We start from the raw sequence: 17,514 nt of genomic DNA, 5'->3' as shown, positions 1-17,514 counted from the left end.
CCCTGGGCAGCCTTCCTAGCCCACCAGGGTGGACCTTCTTCCCTGCCCGCCCCCTTGTCCCTAAGGAGCAAACTCTGGCTGTCGTTTGGACTGGACTGAGACCTGGAGCCCTGCCCTGGTGGTGAGCAGCCAGGCTTGGCGGCAGGGTGGGTGTGGCCATACCCGCGGTGTTCCAGCTGGGGGCCGAGCGGTCTGGGGGCCGGTAGATGAAGCGTCGCAGGGAGCTGACAGCATGGGAGCCCACCAGTGTGTATCGGCCAAAGGCCCGGCAGTCCACCACGCGGATGTTCAAGGGCGGGTGCAGCAGCTCGTTCTCTGGGAGGTCCTGGGGTGTTGGCGACAGGAGCCTGAGCCTCCGAGAAGGGGCAGAGGAAGCCACTGGCTGAGTGGAGCCACACTGGCCACAGGACAGCCTCCACTAGGGCTTGCACTCACCACTTCAAACCACTTGACGAGGGTGTTGAAGTTGGGGTTCTTCTTATAATTGTGGATCAGGGATGACTGTACCCCTTTTCCTGCACACTCAATGTCCACCCGTGGTCGGTCCACCTGAGCCAGGTTCACCCGCTTCAGGTCCCGTAGGCCCCAGAACAGTACCTGGGAGAAGGTGGTGAGGCGAAGAGAGCCCCTTGGTCAAGGGAGCCAGCTGTGGGGACGCTGGACCATGCGAGAGGGAATTGGGCAGTGGGATGGGCAAAAGCCCTCCCCAGATTTCAGAGGGCGAGAGCAAGGCCAGGAGAGTGGGGAAGGAGGCGGGCGTCCTCCAGGGATGAGGGTGGGGCTGCCGGGCGAAGGGTTGCAGAGTCCGGGGTGCAGACAGGAGGGCTGGGCACGGTCCTGGGACACGGCAGTGTGACTTGGTGCAGATGGGGGCAGGCCCTGGACTGGGCAAAGGCCTGGGGCTGCTGCTGGCTCCTGGTGATGGTGGTGGGAGGGGGATGACAAGTCACTTCCCCCTTGGGCCCTCAGTCTCCTCATCCAAAAGGGAAGGGCCACATGGGGCGCTCGCACCTCCACTCGGTACTTGCTGAGCACAGGCCGGATGCCCACAGGCACAGGCATGATGGGACCTCGGTCCATGTCCACTGGGCCATGGATGGGGGGCAGGTCAGCCTTTCCTGCTGGTCCAATCTGGGGAATGGGGGTCACAGGTCACACACTGGGGAGCCCAGGGGCAGGGTCTCTCTCCCCATGAGCTGTTTGCCATGAGATCTAGGGAGACAGGCCCCCTAAGAACCACAAATCCCTAGCTTCGGTCAGGATGGGAAGGAAAGAGGCCCCCAGGTCCCAGCTCCCAGCCCTAGCCCCCAGCCTCTCCTCCCTGCAGTCCCACCTGCAGCAGCTCGAAGGCTGCCAGCAGGTCTCCAGCTGTGGCATTGCCGCGGTAGATCTGGTAGTATTCAAGCTGGGGCGGGAAGCGGGGTGGGCAGTACTCCTCATCTGCCATCTTCACCAGGGGCTTGGCGAAGGTCCGGCCCATGAAGTCGGCTTTGCCCTGACACAACAAACAACCTGGATGCCTCTTGATGCTTGCTGTCCACACCTGCGATCTCATTTAGTCCTTCCCACAGCCCCGTGAGTTGTAAGGGACAGGTGTGATCCCCCCACTTTACAGATGGGGAAACCAAGTCTTGGGGCCTGCCAAAGACTTGTTCAAAGCCAAGCAGTGAATGGCAAATGCCTGGCTCAGGACTGGACATGAAGTCCTCCTACCTCTAATCTAGTCTGGGTACCTCAGCAGCTGAGGTGGTGCGGGGGAAGGTGGCTCGCTAACTCTCGGGAATCACCCCAATCCCTTACTACTCCCTACTTCAGAACCTCCACGGAGGGGAAGGTGGCAAGGCTGTTCCTGGTTGTGGTAGGTGTGGGCAGGGGTAGGGGAACCCTGGGGTGGGGAGGCTAGGGAGAGCAGGACTGGCCAGCACATCTCCAGGGCTCAGTCTGTGGGTGACAGGAGGTGAGGATATCCTGGCCAGGGGAGGGGTCAGGCTTCCACAAGCGGCAAGGAGGCATCTGGATGGACTGGGTGGCAGCTCAGCTTCCCAGCCAGCACCTGCAGCTCTGCCGTAGGATGGGGGTTGGGTGGTGGAGGTGGCTGGCATAGCCTCAGTGCAGGTGGAGTGCAGGGAACCAGGGCCAGGTGTGGTGCTGCTGGGGTCCCTGGCACCAGAGCCCATCCGCACCATGGTATCCTGGTCGTAGATTTCAATGACAATGATGGGTGGGTCGTCCCTCAGCTCCTGAGCTTCTCCATAGAGCTCCAGGTTGTCGAACACCAGCATCTGGTCCCAGGTGGGACACAGGGTCTCATTCAGCACCTGCAGCAGGGGATGGGGAGGCAGGTGACAAGTGACAGAGGGTAGGCAGATGCACCAACAGAAACCGCCCCTACTCACTCAGCTTCCGAGGAACCTGGGTGTAGGAGTGACAGGTTCATTGATTCTTCCAGAAATCTTAAAATCAAGGCTAATATGAAGTTTGTCCCAGCCCCCTGCCAATTCCTCCCTGTTGTCCCCACCTTGTGACTATAACCACAACTACAGCCGTAGCCTTTCCAGTGTGACCCGGGTCTGCAGTTATCTGCAGGGCTTCCCCTGAGAAGCCAGAGCACTGGCTGACTTGTGTTTCAGGCCCCACAGGCTCACAGGCTTCCTCTCTCCCGCAGCCCCTCACCTCTGTGCACTGACTCTGGTTGATGAAGAAGACACGGGCAAAGGGGTCTGAGAGTCCGCTGCTGTCGGCGGCAAAGAGGCTGCGGGCCTGGTACATGTGGGCTCGGAGCTGGAACACCTGCTTCTCTGCGGGGAAGGGAAGCCTGAGGCTCCAGGATGGGCAGCCCTCCGACCCCTCCCAGGTGAGGTTTCAAGTGAGGGATCCTCACTCACTGGCGTAGACCAGGCTGACAGGTGGGAAGGTGTGCAGGCCCAGGCCCTGGGCTGCCTTGACCTCCTCGAAGCCACAGGGCAGGCCACACAGGAAGTCCTTGCGCTGTTTGCTGAGGCCCAGCCACATGTAGAGCTCCAGCTTGGCCTGCACTGTCCAGCCTGCCGAGCCGAAGCCCCGCTTCCCTGGCAACTGGGGGTGGGCATGGGGTCACCAGGAGCCTGATAGCTGTCAGGGCCCACGGGGTGGGGAAGGGGCAGGGGCCGACGGAGGCCCAGACCAGAGCTACCCTGCCCCTTCACAGCCATCCCGCTGGGCTGGGGTGGGGTGGAGACAGGGAGATGGGCAGGGGGCCGTCCCACTCCCTTTCCCACCCTTCCCCCACCCCCTTCCCATTCTTGGCTCTTCTCTAAGCACCTGTGGTTTGAAGGCCCCACCCTGTCATTCAGGCCCTCTAGCCCCAGGTAAGAGCTGCTGCTCCCTGGAAAGGATCCAGGCTCCCATCCATCCTGCCCCCTCGGGCACCTTGAGGAAGAGTGTCTTGACCTTGGCGCAGTCCTTGCCGGTCTCCTCCTCCACGATGGAGAAGAGCAGGTCCTTGGAGGGCACGCGGGCATAGGCCACACGCTTGTTGTTGCTCATCATCCAGATGAAGACGTCAGGAATGCTGTGCTGGGGCTGGGGGGTGGCCAGGGGCAGTGGGTAAGGGGGTCCAGCCTCTTGACTGAGCCCCCTGAGCCTGAGGGACCCCAGAGAGCCAGCCCTGCATGAGGCGAAGCCCCTCCACTTGGGCCACACCTCGTCCGCCAGGAAGCGCAGCCTCTGCAGGAAGTTCTGGCACAGCCTCAGCTTGTCCCGTACAGTGTGCCGCTTCACCTGGGCACGCAGGGTCCTGGCCTGCTGCCCCATGCTTTCCTGCCCGGGAAGGGGTGACAGCTCAGGCCATGACAGGCAGCTGTGACACCTTCTCACAGCCAGGCCCTCCCTCCGGCCCCTGCAGTCCAGCTGCTCACCAGCTCCCTCAGGCAGGACTTGAGGCGCTCCCGGTCAAGCCTGGTGCGGGATGAGTGGCCCTGGTCCTTCTCAGCGAGGGAGAGGAAGTGGCTAGGGGTCGGGGGGCTGGGTTTAGAGAGCCTGACCAGCAGGGGCTCTGTAGATCCTTCCTCATCTGCCCAGCCCTGGCAGGGTCCCCTTTGTCCAGTTCCATCTTGTCCTGTCCCCACCTGTTGCCCCTCCCATCTCACCAGCAGCCACAGCTCAGCTCCTCCAGGACACCCCGCAGTCGACGCTCAGGGTAGGACTTCTCCGTTTTGATCATCTCCTGCACGTCATTCAGGCCTTCTTCCTGTGAACCAGGAGTGCGGGTGACACCAGGCCACAGCCCAGCCTCTCCAGCCTCCCCAAATGTCTCCACCCCATTGATCAGGTGAGTGAGGGACCTCATGATCTGGGAGCTCTTGCTAGGGCCATCCTGAGTATCGGTCATCATGAGGAAGTCATCAATTTCCCAGGTTCTGTTCTCAGAACCTGGAGACCTTCGTGTTCGTGGGTTCTTCAGTTCCTGAAGGAAGAAGCCACCTCTGGGCTGTGAGTCTGTGGCTCTGGTGGGCTCACAGGGCCTGGGCAGAACTCAGGGATAGGGAAGGGGCTCAGGGAAGGCCAGAGACAGAGGGAAACCCAAGACTGGATTCGCCAGGATCCTGACCACTCCAGAATGCTGGGGGGCCTGTTACAGGGGATGGGAACAGGTGCCTGGGGGAGGAGGGAGTGGCTCTGGCTCTGAGATCACTGGGGGCGCCCAGGCCTTACAGGAGACACAGGTCAGCTAGTACCCCAACTCCTTAGGGGGAAGCCTTGCAGATAACTGCAGGCCCAGGTCACACTGGAAAGGGTATGGGCTTTAATTGTGGTTATAGCCAAAGACAAGGGTGACAGGGAGGACATTGGCAGGGGGCTGGGAGCAAACCTCATATTAGCCTTGATCTTTTTTGGAGGTTTTAATTCATTTTTATAAAATATGAGCTGGCTGAGCTTCAGAGTACAGCAATAGCTCAGGGAAGGGTGGGATTATCTGCTGGTCCCTGCCCACTCAGGATGGGGAGAAGGAGGAGGGGGCAGCTCCTGAGCTTCAGACACTGCTCGCTTCTCCCTTCTCCCCATTTTCTTCCCTTCTCTAGCCTTGCTTTATTTTTGTTTTTTGAGATGAAGTTTTACTTGGTCACACAGGCTGGAGTACAGTGGCACGATCACTGCTCACTCCAACCACCACCTCCTAGGTAAGCAGTCCTCCTGCTTCAGCCTCCTGAGTAGCTGGGATTACAGGCACGAACCACCACGTCCTGCTAATGTTTGTATTTTTAGTAGAGATAGTGTTTCACTATGTTGGTCAGGCTGGCTCAAACTCCTGACCTCAGGTGATCCACCCGCCTTGGCCTCCCAAAGTGTTGGGATTACAGGCGTGAGCCACCATGCCTGGCTCCCTAGCGTTGCTTTTAAGATTTCTGGAAAAATCAGGGAACCCAACACTCCTGCCCCAGGTTCCTTGGAGGCTGCAGTAACTAGAGGTGGCTCCTGCTCGTGTCTGTGCCCTGAGACCTGGGGCTGAGGATGGGAACAGAGGTCCTGCTGGGGCCGTTCTAGCAGCCCCCTGGGCAGACCAGCTTTGTGTGTTGCAGGTGGCACCCTCTCCCCCTGGCCCCACCGCTGCTGGCCACCCGCCTGGCCCTGACCAGCTTGTCAGCGATGTGGTCCATGATGTTGGCATTGTAAAGGCGGCGGCGCTGGTCTGGCCACCAGCTCTTGATGTAGATGCAGGGCTTCCGCTCCAGGTAGGGCAGATGGAAGTAGTTCCTGGGGTGGGCACAGACGGGACGTGAGGTCTTGGGGTCCCAGGGAGGCGGGAGGGCAGGCCGAAGAGGATGGGAGGCTGGGCCCACCTGTCGGTGACCTGGGGCCGCATGGGTGGGGTGGAGGAGACTGAGGCCAGGTCCCCGCCATCGCTGGCCTCGTCGTCACTGGAGTTCTGAATCAGGTCTACTTCTTCCTCATCCCCAGGCTCCTTCCGGGGCCGAGGCCGCTGGGGTCGGGCCAAGCCATCGACCTCGTTCCCATAGTTGCCTGGAGGCAGAATGGGCCTAGAAGACTTCGAGTGCGTTCCCCACCAGGCCCCACCCACTGTCCAATCCGGTGCTGCCTTGGGTTTGGGAAAGGGGAGAGGGCGAGTCAGGGAAGGGGGCTCAGATGTGACACAACACTAGCCATGTCCCCACTCCGCTAAGAGGTGGGGGAGTCCTGATGACGCCTGTGTGCCAGGCCCAGCCCCGGCCCCGCCACGGCCTGAGTTCCCACTCTCTCCTCTCCAGCCCCGGGAGGGTTCTCCCTGCCTTCTGCCCCAGGCCCCACACACAGCCTCACCGGGTAGATGGAGCTGAGGGCCTGCCCCTCTGTGGGGTTTGGTCCACCCCCATGCACGCATAAAGCTGTTTCCTGGGTGCCTGAGGCTTCTCAGGAGAAAGAGGTCAACGTGCCCATCTCCTCAGGGCTTGGGTGCAGAGCCTCATACTCACCACCTGCAGCCGAGGCCTGAAGCCCTGTGGGCCCAGCACTCACCTATGGTGACCTCAAAGGTGATGGGCTTGTCTCCATTTCTCCGGTCGATCATCGAAGCCTCCAGGAAGGCTCCAAAGAGAAAGAATTCTTCCATTTTCCCTGCACAACTCTGTGGCAAAGTAGTTCAAACCATTCCTGAGCTTGAGTAGGGATGGCAGGCTGGGGGCCTGGCCTCTTTCCATCTCATAGACAGGCCCCCACAGATGGTGGGGGCATCCCACCCGGCTTTGGGGCCAGGCAGCCCAGACCCCAACGGCCCCCAAAGCTGGATACCCACAGAAGCAGGGCTGGCTCCAGACACCACAGGGACAGTGTGGCTGGGAGGAGGAGTCGAGGGGAGGCACCTTCGTGAGACCTGGCTGCCATCATGAGACAGAGCATAGGCAGGCAGTAGACGAGGGCAGAGTCCTATTGGGGGCTGAGTGGGGGCCTCTGCTTCCTGGGGAGGAGCTGAATCCTGAGGTCTGACCTCTCAGGTAGATAGGGCAGCAACAGGCAAAGTCTGGCACCAGGTGCCTTGGGGAGAAAGGGGTTGAGCTGGGGGCCTTGTGGGACAGCATGGTACCTGGGGTCTCACCTCTGAGATGGGCGTGGCCTGCTCCACCTGCACCTCTGTGGAGCTGGTGAGCTCAGGGTTGGAGGTGTCCAGGATCTCCACGGCCAGGCCCAGCAGGAGCCGGGCCCGGAAGGACACGCCCTCCCCAAGGCCCTCGTTCAGGTCCTGGTGCTCGTCCAGCAGCGTGTAGTTACGTGTGGACCCATACATGTTCACCCAGGCTGGGCCCAGCGTGGGCAGGAAGCCTGTGGCATTGGGCAGAAAAACAAGGGGACTGCATCACATCTGGGGCTCCCTGGGGAAGAGGGACCTCTTTGTGGGTTCCCTGGCCTCCACCTCCTGGGTACTGAGCTGAGGACATCATGTGTGCACGGCATGGGTGGGGCAGCTTTCTCAGGCTGCGCTGTGGGGAGCACACTCTTGGGTCTACTTCTTCCCTGCGGGGGCCTGAGCTGGATATGGTGGGGAGGCAAAGCCTAGCTCCCTGCTTCCTGGGACTTGGAGCAGGAGCTGCCAACAGTCTACTTGCAGGACAGAGCCAGTCCTCCCAAGTCCCCAGCATGGCCTTGGGCCCTGAGCCATGTTTGCCGATCTGTCCCACCATGGTCACCCGACTGGTGCAGACCCCGCCCCCCTCGCTGAAGGCCCTCCCTCTCCAGCTCCACCTGTGAAATGCTGCCTCCTCACGAAGCCCTCCCAATTCTTAGGCACAAGTCCCTCTGACAGGGGTGGCATGATCCAAGTTTTTTGGTTCGTTTGCTTTTTATTCTGCTTTTTAAAAACACACTTAGAGCTTTTAAAAAATTTAGATATACTTCACATGACATAAAATTCACCATTTTAAAGTGCACATTTCAGTGGTTTTTAGTATATTCACTATGTTGTAAAAACCATCATCTAATTCTGGAACAGTTCCATTCCCTCAAAAGAAACTCTGCACCTATTTCACAGGGAGTCCCAGTTCCCCTCCCTTTAGTGCCTGGAAACCAGCAATCTGCTTTCTGTCTCTATGGATTTGTGGATGTTTCACATCCATGGATCAGATGACATGTGGCCTTTGCATCTTCTGCCTTATGTTTTGACCATTTGGTAGCACATCTATCTCCTTCATACACAGTGAGCACTTGGAAGCGGGAACAGATTCTTATCTCACTCTATGTCCTTGGAACCCAGCACAGTGCAGGGTTCCCAGCAGGTGGTCAATCCCCACGAGTCTACATAATAATACCTAATAATATTGCTATTATTAGGTCCTATATATACACACACACTGTAATGATATACAAATGCAGTGTATACACTGCAATAATATGCATATTCAGACTATTATCATTAGATCATGTTATCATTATTTTTACTTTACAAATGGGAAAACAGGTCACACGGCTACTAACTGTTAAATCCAGTCAGCTGGGCTGAGGCCAGCTCTGAGCAGATCTGGGAGTGCCCGTGAGGCTGGGGTCTGGAGTTGATGGTGGTGGTGTGAAGAGAGGGGTCTCATCTACATCTTCCCTTCAGCCCACTCTCTCCCCATAGCACATCCAGTCTCCGCTGCTGACCTTTATCTCCATCATTAGAAATCTTTCTCAGGTCAATGAAGTGGGTGCCGATGGCCACGTCGTTGACCTTGTCCGAGTCTCGGATCTGCACCTTCATGCGTTTGCAGAGTGGGGGGAAGAGGTCTGTAAAGATGACCTGCTCATTCCACAGGGGCTCATAGCTGCTCTTCTGCACGGAAGTCTTGCCCTGGTGGAAGAGGGAGCGAGGGTGAGGGTGTGGGCATGCATGTATGAGTGGAAGTGTGTGCACATGTGAGTGGGTGCATGTGTGCATGTGTGGGTGTATATGTGCATGTGTGAAAGGGTGCATGTGTCTGAGTGGGTATGTGCAGGTGTCAGTGTATGTGCGCATGTGTGAGTGAGGGTGTGTGTGTGTGAGTACATGTGTGGTGTGTGGGTATATATGTGCATGTGTGATTGGGTACATGTGTGAAGGTGTGTGAATGGGTGTGTGGGGGGTGTGCGTGAGTGAGTGGGTGCATGCGTGTGAGAGTGGGTGTGTTTGTGTGTTTGTGTGTGAATGGGTGTGTGAATGCGTGAGTGGGTGTGTGCATGTGAGTGGGTGTGTGCGTGTGAGTGGGTGCGTGCATGTGTGAGTGGGTGCGTGCATGAGTGGGTGCATGCATGTGTGAGTGAGTGCATGTGCACATACATGCCTGTGTGTGAATTTGTCTCCTCCACTCTTCCCATGCCCCCAGTCTCTCCTCCCTCTCATGCCTGCTGTGCAGCTCACCGTCGACCCCAGGAGGCAGGGAGGATTCTCTAAGTCTGTTCCGGCTGACATAATTCCTAGCCTTGTCTTACCCGCCCAGCTGCCCCCTAGGTCCCACGCCCATCGGCTTGCACTTGTGATGCCTGTCACCCAGCCCCAGCCTCCCATATCTCCTACCCCAGTACCTTCTGGCCAGCAAAGAAGACTTGCACGTAGGGGTCCACGAGGTCCTTGTTTTCGCCAATGAACGCCTTCTTTACGTTGGCCATGAGGCTTGTGTTCATACGGGGCAGCCCCTCTGCTCGGTAAATTTTCACGTAGAACCGGGCCCACTGGCGTTCTGGGGGCACCCCCTCGGGGAGCAGCAAGTTCCTACCAGCACATACAAGCCAGGGCCATAGTGGCTGGGGCAGACCCCCAACCCCTGTCCTGGCATCTACACACCGCTGGGTCCTGGCATGGTCTCTAAGGGACGGCTGGGGTTTGCTAAGCTAGGATTAGACACTTGCCTTCATGGCACCTGCCCCTTGTGGGATTCTGGGCAGATCTTCCCATCTCACCGAGCTGCAGTTTCCTTGCTGCTGAGGTGGCCATAATAATATCCGCTTTCTGAGAATGTGATCAGCTCCAGCACGCTAAAGCTTATGAGTGGTTTATAGATTGTACACTGGGATATGATCTTAGTATTATCATCAGTGTTCTATAATTCTGTGCTGTATCCTTTGTTTCAGAGACAAAAAGTTCATAGTAGCCACTCTCCCTTCCCCAGCTCATGAAAGACAGGATTCACTGATCCCAGCACTTTTACCCACTGACTCCAGACAAAGCCACAGAATCTTTCTCAACAGCCGCCTGGAATTGGCACACCAAAAGAAACCTTGGCTCTCCCAGTGCTACCCTGTGCTATACCCAGGACCCAGCAGCCGCTGGTCTCTGGTCTGTCAGTATTGATGCTTTCTACCCTGTTTCTCACTGGCAGAAAGGCTGTCAAAGGACTGTTATTTTCAGCCATCCTCCATCACCCCCTTCCGCTGCTCGGGGCTGCTTGGGAGAGTGGGCGAGAATAGGGTGAGGGAGACAGGTGGCAGGTGCTCTGAGCAAACCATCACCGGAAGCCCCCTGGGGGAAGGAAGGGCTGGCTCAGGCTCCAGGGGCTGGGGTAGCTGAGTCTTACCCCTCAATGTCATCTTCGTCGGTCTCATTGGCCTTATGGGGCGTCTTGATGTTGTCCCCTTTGCCCACCACGGCGACGTCACACTTCACGTAGCCCTTCAGCCCCGAGGAGATGTCGTCAGGGTCAGACAGGATGGCCCACTTATGATGGAACTGGTGCTCTGCAGTGGTGAGGGGTGGGTACTGCACCAGATGCCCCCACCCAGGGTGTCTCCCAGTGCTCAGGGCAGGCCAAGGGTTGGCATAGCCAAATGCTGTCTTGGCCCCTAGAGTCCTGGGACCTAGGGCCACAGCTCTGCCTGTCCCTAGCCCAGGGGGTGACAGAGTCTGAGGTCCTCTGGAGCGAGGGCAGTGGGTGTGAGTACATGGCCCACTCATGGACGTAAGTTCCATGAGTGATGTGACTTGGGAGGGACAGCCTCCTCCTAATTGCCTTCTTTCTGCCTATGACCTCTTCTACAGCCTGCCCCAGTTGGCCAGCCTTCTCGAAGCTGTGTGCCCACAGGGCCTTTCCAGGTGGAGGCTCTCACTCCTGCTCCCCATCTTCAGCCCCTCTGGGGTGTGCCAGTGCCTTGGCCTGCGGGCTCCCGACCCAGTGCTCCCTGACTCACCCTGCTGAGCCCACCCAGCCCCATGTTCCTCCTCACTGAACTCATGTTGAAGTTTTATTTGCCTTTTTATACCTCCACACCTTTGCATCTGCTGCTCTTTGAGCTTGGAACACCCTCATCCCTGCTCTCCCCACCTCCACCTCTCCCTCTCTCTATTCAATTGGTAAACTTCTACTCATTTTGCTCAAGTTTCTCCTCCTCCATGCAGCCCTCCTTGACTTCCACAGAAGAGTTGATCCTGGGCTCTTTGGCATTCTGTGGGCTCTCCATGCACATCTCCCATCTCACTGTGCACTGTGCTGATCTGTGTATTGTTTGTTTCTGATTTTAGACAAGGGACTGGCAGTCTCATCCCAGTGTCCCATAACCTAGGACCGTGTGGAAGGAAGGACAGATGTCAGGGAAGGAGGCGCTTCAGGAAGGATTTGCCTCTTCAGGTTTACTTTAAGCCCAGTGGGCAAGCAGAGGGAAGCCCATCATGGTGCCTTCAGAATCTACTTCCTAGGGTGTTCTGTGGGCACTGAACCTTGAGGGCTCAGCACCTCCTTCCTTCACTCCCTCTTCTTCCACCTTCTACTGCAGCCCAGGCCTGCATCCTGCAAGCCTGTGGCCCTGGTCGCTCCTGGAGGGGTTAGGGGCTGTGTGCAGAAGTCGGCCTTTCCGGGGATAGCCAGGCCACCTGCATCTCAGCAAAGATAATGCCACAGTAGAGTCTGAAGAGAGAGACAAGCATCACTAGAGGACAGGAAGGCATGTGTATAAGGAGTCACTGGAGAACCTCAACCAGGCTGGTAGGCCTCAGGGGAGAGGCTGTGTCCCAGATATCCCAGGAGCTTCAGGGTCTCACCAGAGCAGATGTGTGTTGGATGGGGAGATGGACGGATAGCTAAATGGGGGCAGAAATGGGCAGAGGGATGGGTGGTGAGCTGCTTGGCTGGCTGAGAGATAGATGGACAAATGGTGGCTGGATTATTGGATAGAAGGAGCCATTAATATGTGGACAGGTGGGTGGGTAGATATATAAATGGGTGGGTGGGGGGATGGATGGATGGATATATATGTGGGTGGGTGGATCTCTGGATGGGCAAATGGGTGGATGGATTTGTGGATGGGTGGGTGGGTGGATGGATGGATATATGGGTGAGTGGATGGATTTGTGGATAGGTCGGTGGACTAATGGATATATGGGTGGGTGGGTGGATGCATTTGTGGATGGGTGAGTAGATGGATGGATACAGGGGTAGATGGATAGAGGTGTGCATGGTTAGATGAATTGGGGATATTTAGCAAGGAAAGTGAATACTACTCAGGAGGGGTGAAAGGGGTTCCTTTCTGCTCAGTGGGTGCCAGCCCAGGAGGCAGAGTCTGGGCATAGCCCCTCTGCAGGCTGTGATGGGTCTCCCTCACCATATCCTCTACCAGTACTTGTCAGCCTGCATATGGCCAGTGATGCACCAGGCTGCCATGTGCTCCTGAGTGTGTACTGGAACTCCTTCCAGGCTCTGTGCGGAGTTACTGACCTGATTATGAGTGAGAACCCACCAGACTGGGTGCACAGTTGCTCACTGCATTTGTGTACAGACTGTGCGTGCCACTTCTCTGCAGGCCAGATGGCTGTGTGTACTAACAGTCGCCAGACTGTGGTCCTTGCCAGGCTGTGCTCAGGAACTGCCACAGTGGGAAGGGCCCTGTGCATCATGCTTCCTGAGCCATGCACACCTTGGCTGGCTGGCCGTGCGCAGGTACTCACCTGGCTGGGAGTACACAGTCCCCACGTCCATTTTGAAGGAGCCCACCAGGGTGCCACTGCGTAGCAGGTTCTTGGAGTGAATCACCTTTCAGGCAGAACCACAGCCACATGTCAGCCCCGGCGAGAATGAGGTTTCCATGGGGCAGCGGTGGGACACAAGCTTTGCAGTGAAGCGAGAGGGCATTTGGCAGAGTGGGTGGCTCACTGAGGTTCAGCATCAGCTCGTCCCGCCCACGCCAGTTTCTTGCTAGCCGCTGTGCGAATACACTATTCAGAGGCACCTGATGAAAGGGGCAGGCAGGGGCCAGAATCCAGCCTGTGCCCCACTTGTCCAGCCATGTGTCTAGGCACAGCGCTGCCTCTTTATGATGGGGCTAGCCAGAGGGGTCCTTCTCTCCAGTCTGCACAAAGGTGCAGTTTAAGGGAGTGGCCCTGCCTGACAGGGGCTGCTCCCCACTCACCGAGAGCTTGATGATCTTGTCGAACATGACATCAGGAGAGACGTGGAAGTCAAAGACGAAGTACTAGAGGGGGGAAGGATCCAGGCCTGCTGTCACCGCGGGCAGCCCCTACAGCCCAGGCAGTGCTGGGACCCTCCCTCCTGGCAGTGCATGTCCTACCCAGGCCATTTTCCCTGAGCCCCAAAGTTCAGAGGAGCAGCAGGTGCAACTCATCTGATTCTGACTGACCCTGGTGGTGGGTGGTAGGAAACAGCCCCATCCCCTAGGTGGGGCTGGTGCCGGGTAGTGTGGGGTGCGGAAGGAAGTGAGAACAGTAGGTGGAACAGCCTACTCCCTTGTACTGTGCTCAGAAGAGCACAGGGCCAGGAGACCTGTGTCCTCGTCCCACTTCTGGCATCTTCTAGGTGTGTGGCCTAAAGCAACACATTCTCTGAACCTCAGTTTCTTGAGCTGTGAAATGGGGATAATGGCACCCACCTCAGAATCTTGTTATGAGGCTCTGATGAGACATGGTAACATAAATTTTACCAAATCTGAAGTGGCTACTGGATGTAAGCTCTACTGCGGTTTAACAGGCACATGGACATTGCCATTAAGCCACAAGGGTGCCTAGGAGGTGCATCCCAACTTCAGAGATGCTGAACTGTAAAATAATCCAAGTCTCAGAGCAGATGAACCATGGTGTGCCAAAGCATTTAGCTGGGGGTAGACGTGAGATGCCATGGGCATGCCCTGTCCTCTGGTGCTGTGGGCTGCCTTGTGTACGTGCAGTCCCTACCTCTTCCCCTGGCCTGGGTGTGCCGGTGCTGAGGATAAGGGTGTGGACAGTGATTAGAGGGGCCACTGCCTTGGTGAACTGTGATGGGGGAGAAGGGAAAAATGTTTCCAAGGTGCTTGGGGTGAGTGTCCGAAGAGAATGTGCTCCTGGCTGCTGGGGCTGGCCCTTGAGCCCTAAGGGTAAAGCCAGCTACAGAGCCAGCCCCATCTGGCTGTTACTGCTGGGTCAGTCACTTTCTTCCCTGAGCCTCAGTTGACCTATTGTCATATGAATGTGGAGATATGATCCAGGCTGTTGTATTGAACTGCTCCGGGGTGCCATTCACATGGCAGGGCTTCAAGGTGTGGTTGTGAAGTTGCAATGAGACAACCTGGTCAAGCCTTTAACCCAGGTGTGCACCCATGGCAAGCACACAGTAAACAGCAATAGCTGTGCATGACACTAACAGGCCCAGCGGGTGCTGGCCAGGGTTCTGAAGCTCTGGGGAGGTGGGTGGGGATATGGATGTGGGAATTGTCAGCACACAGATGGTCACTGACACCTTGAGGATGGAGGAGATACCTAGGGAGAGCATGGGAGGGGAAGCAGGCCCAGGACAGGGCTCCAAGAAACCATAGCCTTTCAGCCAAGAAGTCAGGATGGGGAGATGGAGCTGGAGGAGATGGATGGAGAGAAAGCAGGAGAGTGGCATGAAGGGCCCCTGAGAGGAGCAGCAGGCAGTGGGATGAAAGAAACTGTGTGATCAAATCAAGGGAGAGGAGGATAACATGGGCATTATACTCAGGAGCAGCAAGGTTCTTGACAACCTTGAGGAGAGCAGTGTCAATGACACCTAGAGGCAGAAACCCTGCAGAGATTGAGGTGTGACCGGGGGGAGGAAGTGAAGACAACCCATATGGTCTGACTGTGGAGGGAGGAGGGAAAAAGGTGGTCATTGGAGAGGTGTGTGGGAATGAGGAAAGGCCCAGGGAGAGAGGACAGACTCCTAGTTCCTATCCTTGAGCACACGCGAGTCTTCATGGTTGTACTTAGCATACGCTGGAGTAGATCACCTTATAGGCAAGGGAGAAAGGGCTGGAAGAAAAACAAACATAAAGTTGGGCTGTGCAATGCCAGGTTCTTTGGGCTGTAGAAAGAGAAGGATCCAGAGGTAGATTTTAGGCAGGAGGAAGGATGGCGGTGCTCCCAAGATGCCCAGGGCGGGTCCAGGTGCACACACAGGAAAGGAGTCTTAGTCTGGTCTGTGAATGGCTGACTTGTTCTGGAAGGGCAAAGGTTGTGACCCTGTGCATGCAGGCAGGCTCAGAGCCAGGCAGTGCCATCAGGCCAGACACCTAGAGCTGTACGAGCCCCTAGGGAGCAAGCTAGCTGAGCTAGGACCAGAATCCTGAACTCTCTGAGCTGTCTGCAATCAAATTCTGTTACTTCCTAGCATATTTTCCTTTTGTAACAGCTTAGATATCCGCTAAGTCATATGGATTGTTCCCACCTCCCTCTGTTGTTTTAATGGAGCCAAAGGAAGGTTCCTACCAGCTCAGAAAATTAGCTAGAAATAATACATACCCACGATGAGGAGGAGGTCCCTCATTGAAAAGAAATGTAGCATAGGAAGAGAAGAAGAGGGAAGAGAAGAAGAGGCTGGAAGGAATCGTAGCAAGATAGTTTAGAGTGATGGTCTCAACTGGGAGCAGTTTTAACCCCCAGGGGACATTTGGCAATGTCTGGAAACAGTCTTGGTTGCTGCAACTAAAGGGGGTTGCTTCTGGCATCTACTGGGTAGAGGCCAGGAATGCTGCTTGCATCCTACATGACACAGGACAATCCCAGCACAAAGAATTTATCCAATCCACGATATCCATAGTGCTGAGTTTGAGAAACCCTGATTTAGAGGAGACAGAAACACAATCAGAGCTACTTGGGTTTGTGAAAAAGAACAAAAACATGATCAGAAACACATTTCAGATCGTCCGAAGATGCACAGAATGAATCGTCTTAGAGGATACAAATAGGAAATTTAGAAGAATCCTAGGCTGAAATGAGGGGGGACCTGTGCAGGGCGGACACTGTGACTCCTTCATCTCGGCAGCCCCCATGTTGCCCTGCATGCCACTGTCTGGCGCGCGGCAGATGTTTAGTGGATGTTGTCTTCTTTTGTGTGAGTGCTACTGAACCCCTCCAAGTACATGCCTGGCTCTGATCCAGGCTGTTGTGTTGAACTGTGAACAGATACAGCGATGCAGGAGACTGGGAGCCTCCAGCCCACAGGACAGAGACACCAAGGACCAACCTCAATTCCGGGATGTTATTGCTGCGGAGAAAGGGGGGTGCTGACCTCTGACCCAGACAGAGTAGGCAAGGCTGGTCAGTAGCAAGAACATTTGAGCTGGGCCCTGCCGGGTGAGTAGGAGTTTTCTGGGGGAGCCACAGAGTGGGGAGAGCGGCTCTGTGCCCTTGGGGCAGAGGAAGCAATTTGAATAAAACCAAAGGTGTGGGTGCATGCCAGGGGTGAGCACCCAGAACTCGATGCTGGCACTGTGAGGTTGGACAAGGTCTGCCTTCAGAAGGCTCACTGTCCCCTGGTGAAAAAGGGAAATGATAGTGATAACTTGGGATGGTCCAGCTCAGAAGCATTTAGGAGTATGCCTGGCAGTTAGAAAGTGCTTATTAATGGTGCCAATGCCTCCATGGATTGGAATCAGGCAGCCCTGTCTCTGGGCTTAGGCCTGGAAAACAGTGGGGACCAGGCCTCTTGGGTGTGGGGTGGGCGGTTCTTTCACAGGCACTGTTGGGGGCTGCGCGGGAGCACCCGAGTCGTGTACATGTCAAAGACCTGTGCCAGCCTGGGCTCTAGACTCGGGGGTTCAGAGGATGTGGCTCTGCGTGTCAGTGTGCTGGGGGCTATAACAGGACAGGTCACCCCTTCTGGTAGCCCTGTGTGCTCCTTGACTCCCAGCCACTCCTGTTTCTCCTGGGGCCCACCCTCCTGCCACATTTAAGGAGGTCCCTTTCCCCACAGGGCCACTGACCTCGTTGTAATAGGGGCAGTTAGTGGACTCCTTCATGGAGGTGTATTTCTTGTCGTCGCCTACCTCCACACACACCACGGGGTCCATGTTCAAGCCCACCAGCTGCCGGGCCTCGATCACCGTGATGCTGACCTGTGGGCAGGAGAAGGGGGAGCCAGAAGGAAAGCTGCCTGAGCCTGGGAGCCTGGTCCCACAGGGGTCCAGGGGCTGGGACAGCAGGGCCAGAGGGAGGGCCCGGGAGGCAGCACTGGGCTCCTGAGCTCCACTCTGACCACTGCGTCTCATCTGCTGGGTGATCATGGGCTCTTTCCCCTTCTAGGCCTCAGTGTCATCATATTAGAGGAGTATGAGCTGGCTAACCTCTAAGTCAGTGTTCACTAGACTTAACTTGCCGGG

General features: G+C 56.7%; 1 protein-coding gene across 11 annotated transcripts in view; it reads right to left on the bottom strand.

Moving 5' to 3' along the window:
- The window catches only part of OTOF (otoferlin), a 97,632-nt gene that overhangs the window by 15,513 nt on the left and 64,605 nt on the right, over positions 1 to 17,514 (bottom strand). For 9 of the 11 annotated variants that reach the window (XM_035273590.3, XM_078349703.1, XM_035273594.3 and 6 more), the window contains 21 exons: positions 17,119 to 17,250; positions 13,315 to 13,377; positions 12,854 to 12,938; positions 10,494 to 10,653; positions 9,505 to 9,691; positions 8,608 to 8,794; positions 7,070 to 7,293; positions 6,493 to 6,601; positions 5,820 to 6,000; positions 5,613 to 5,733; positions 4,128 to 4,228; positions 3,897 to 3,987; positions 3,682 to 3,798; positions 3,409 to 3,561; positions 2,886 to 3,075; positions 2,674 to 2,798; positions 2,184 to 2,318; positions 1,334 to 1,495; positions 1,012 to 1,131; positions 436 to 597; positions 163 to 325 (listed from right to left, as the gene is read on the bottom strand). In XM_035273590.3, the coding sequence (XP_035129481.3) occupies positions 163 to 325; positions 436 to 597; positions 1,012 to 1,131; positions 1,334 to 1,495; positions 2,184 to 2,318; positions 2,674 to 2,798; positions 2,886 to 3,075; positions 3,409 to 3,561; positions 3,682 to 3,798; positions 3,897 to 3,987; positions 4,128 to 4,228; positions 5,613 to 5,733; positions 5,820 to 6,000; positions 6,493 to 6,601; positions 7,070 to 7,293; positions 8,608 to 8,794; positions 9,505 to 9,691; positions 10,494 to 10,653; positions 12,854 to 12,938; positions 13,315 to 13,377; positions 17,119 to 17,250 (2,968 nt within the window). The remainder of the gene's footprint in view (positions 1 to 162; positions 326 to 435; positions 598 to 1,011; positions 1,132 to 1,333; positions 1,496 to 2,183; positions 2,319 to 2,673; positions 2,799 to 2,885; positions 3,076 to 3,408; positions 3,562 to 3,681; positions 3,799 to 3,896; positions 3,988 to 4,127; positions 4,229 to 5,612; positions 5,734 to 5,819; positions 6,001 to 6,492; positions 6,602 to 7,069; positions 7,294 to 8,607; positions 8,795 to 9,504; positions 9,692 to 10,493; positions 10,654 to 12,853; positions 12,939 to 13,314; positions 13,378 to 17,118; positions 17,251 to 17,514) is intronic. The other 2 variants (XM_078349704.1, XM_078349705.1) reach the window with 1 other exon arrangement.

Source organism: Callithrix jacchus, chromosome 14 (genome assembly GCF_049354715.1).
Source record: "Callithrix jacchus isolate 240 chromosome 14, calJac240_pri, whole genome shotgun sequence".
NCBI classification, from domain to species: Eukaryota; Metazoa; Chordata; class Mammalia; order Primates; family Cebidae; genus Callithrix; species Callithrix jacchus.
This window is presented reverse-complemented; position numbering and strand designations above follow the sequence as displayed.